General features: G+C 58.6%; 1 protein-coding gene across 1 annotated transcript; it reads right to left on the minus strand.

Moving 5' to 3' along the window:
- Positions 1-321: 321 nt before the first annotated feature.
- On the minus strand, positions 322-720 carry LAESUDRAFT_765615 (uncharacterized protein; the record flags this gene model as incomplete). The annotated part of the gene is made up of 2 exons (XM_040913739.1): positions 322-560; positions 630-720. The coding sequence occupies 2 exons, from the start codon at positions 718-720 to the stop codon at positions 322-324; spliced, it is 330 nt and encodes a 109-aa protein (XP_040757116.1).
- Positions 721-1262: the final 542 nt, after the last annotated feature.

A 1262-nucleotide genomic window follows, 5' to 3' on the forward strand; every position in this document is an offset into this window, starting at 1 on the left:
CCGAGAATGCCGTCGACCCCGCGAGACGTGTGGATGCTCTGAGTGTACTGCGCGGATACAGCAGTCGACGAAGTGCGCGGCGAGAGACGGCCAGGAATGGTTGCGACCGCCGATCGCGCTTATCTGCATGATGCACGGGTTGCATGTGCTCGCCGCTCACGCAAACAGACCGCAGCTGGGCCGTGACTTGATGCGATGGAGAGGAAGTGCCGAGAGACATCTTGATTGGTGAGCAACTCACCACCCTGCGAATCTGCCGCTCGATCCTTGGCGTGTACGTGTCGACTATGGTGGCCTCCGCGCTCGATTGCCGTTTGGTGCTCACGTCGAAGATGCCGTCAACGTCGCGAGAGGTGTGGATGCCCGGAGTGTACAGAGACAAAGGCGAGAGATTGGATATGCAGATACAGCAATTGACGAGGCACGCGGGGCGAGACGGTCGAAATTGGTTGCGACCGCGTGTGGCTCGGACTGGACAGGCCCTCCTGCGCTCGTCGCCCTCCTGCTGTCCGTGGCTTTGGACTGCGTAGCAAGGCATAGGGCACTGGTCACGACCGTGACTGTCGCGCTCACAATCCTACGGAGATCATGATTAAAATTTGCGCAAGAGAAATGGCGAGATGACGTACTGCGTGCCGAAGCCTTGGGTTCACGCAGTCTCCTTCGCCAGAACACGCGCAGGATTGTCGTCTGCACGAGCGATCGCATCCCGCCGTCCATTCTCATCGCCTCGTACGCATCCTGTATTCATCGCGCGGCCGGTCGGTGATCACGCCTCATAGTCTCTTGAACACCCGCATCTGACGCCGTTATGTTGCAGGCTGGCCTATTTGGGTGCACGTCACGCAATGTTCGGAGAACAGGAGGCTGTGACGGTTCACTCGCAGCTGCAGAGGTCGATCGTGACCTGCCGCAGACGGTGGGGTCGGTCTAGGGAGCATGTCACGTTCGGCGTGTGGTATAGAGGTCCGAGGCCGGCTGTGACTGCCGCGTTCCCTGGTCTTCACTCTATTGCTTTAGGACTATCCTGTCAACCACTGCGTGAGGTCTGGCAGCAGCCCACACAAGACTTACTTGGTGCCTCGCATCTAGCGCAATGTGTCGGATATCGACCGCGATCTTGATCCGTTGGAAGGTTCTGATTGACATGGGTGGTGAGCAGCCATCAGATGGCCTGATCTCAAATGCACTCACGTTGATTTGATACCAGCGCGGGCTTGAGCCTAACATCGAGCACGATGGTCCGAACGCGGAGCTCGTCG

Source organism: Laetiporus sulphureus, assembly GCF_001632365.1.
Source record: "Laetiporus sulphureus 93-53 unplaced genomic scaffold LAESUscaffold_360, whole genome shotgun sequence".
In the NCBI taxonomy this organism is placed as follows: Eukaryota; Fungi; Basidiomycota; class Agaricomycetes; order Polyporales; family Laetiporaceae; genus Laetiporus; species Laetiporus sulphureus.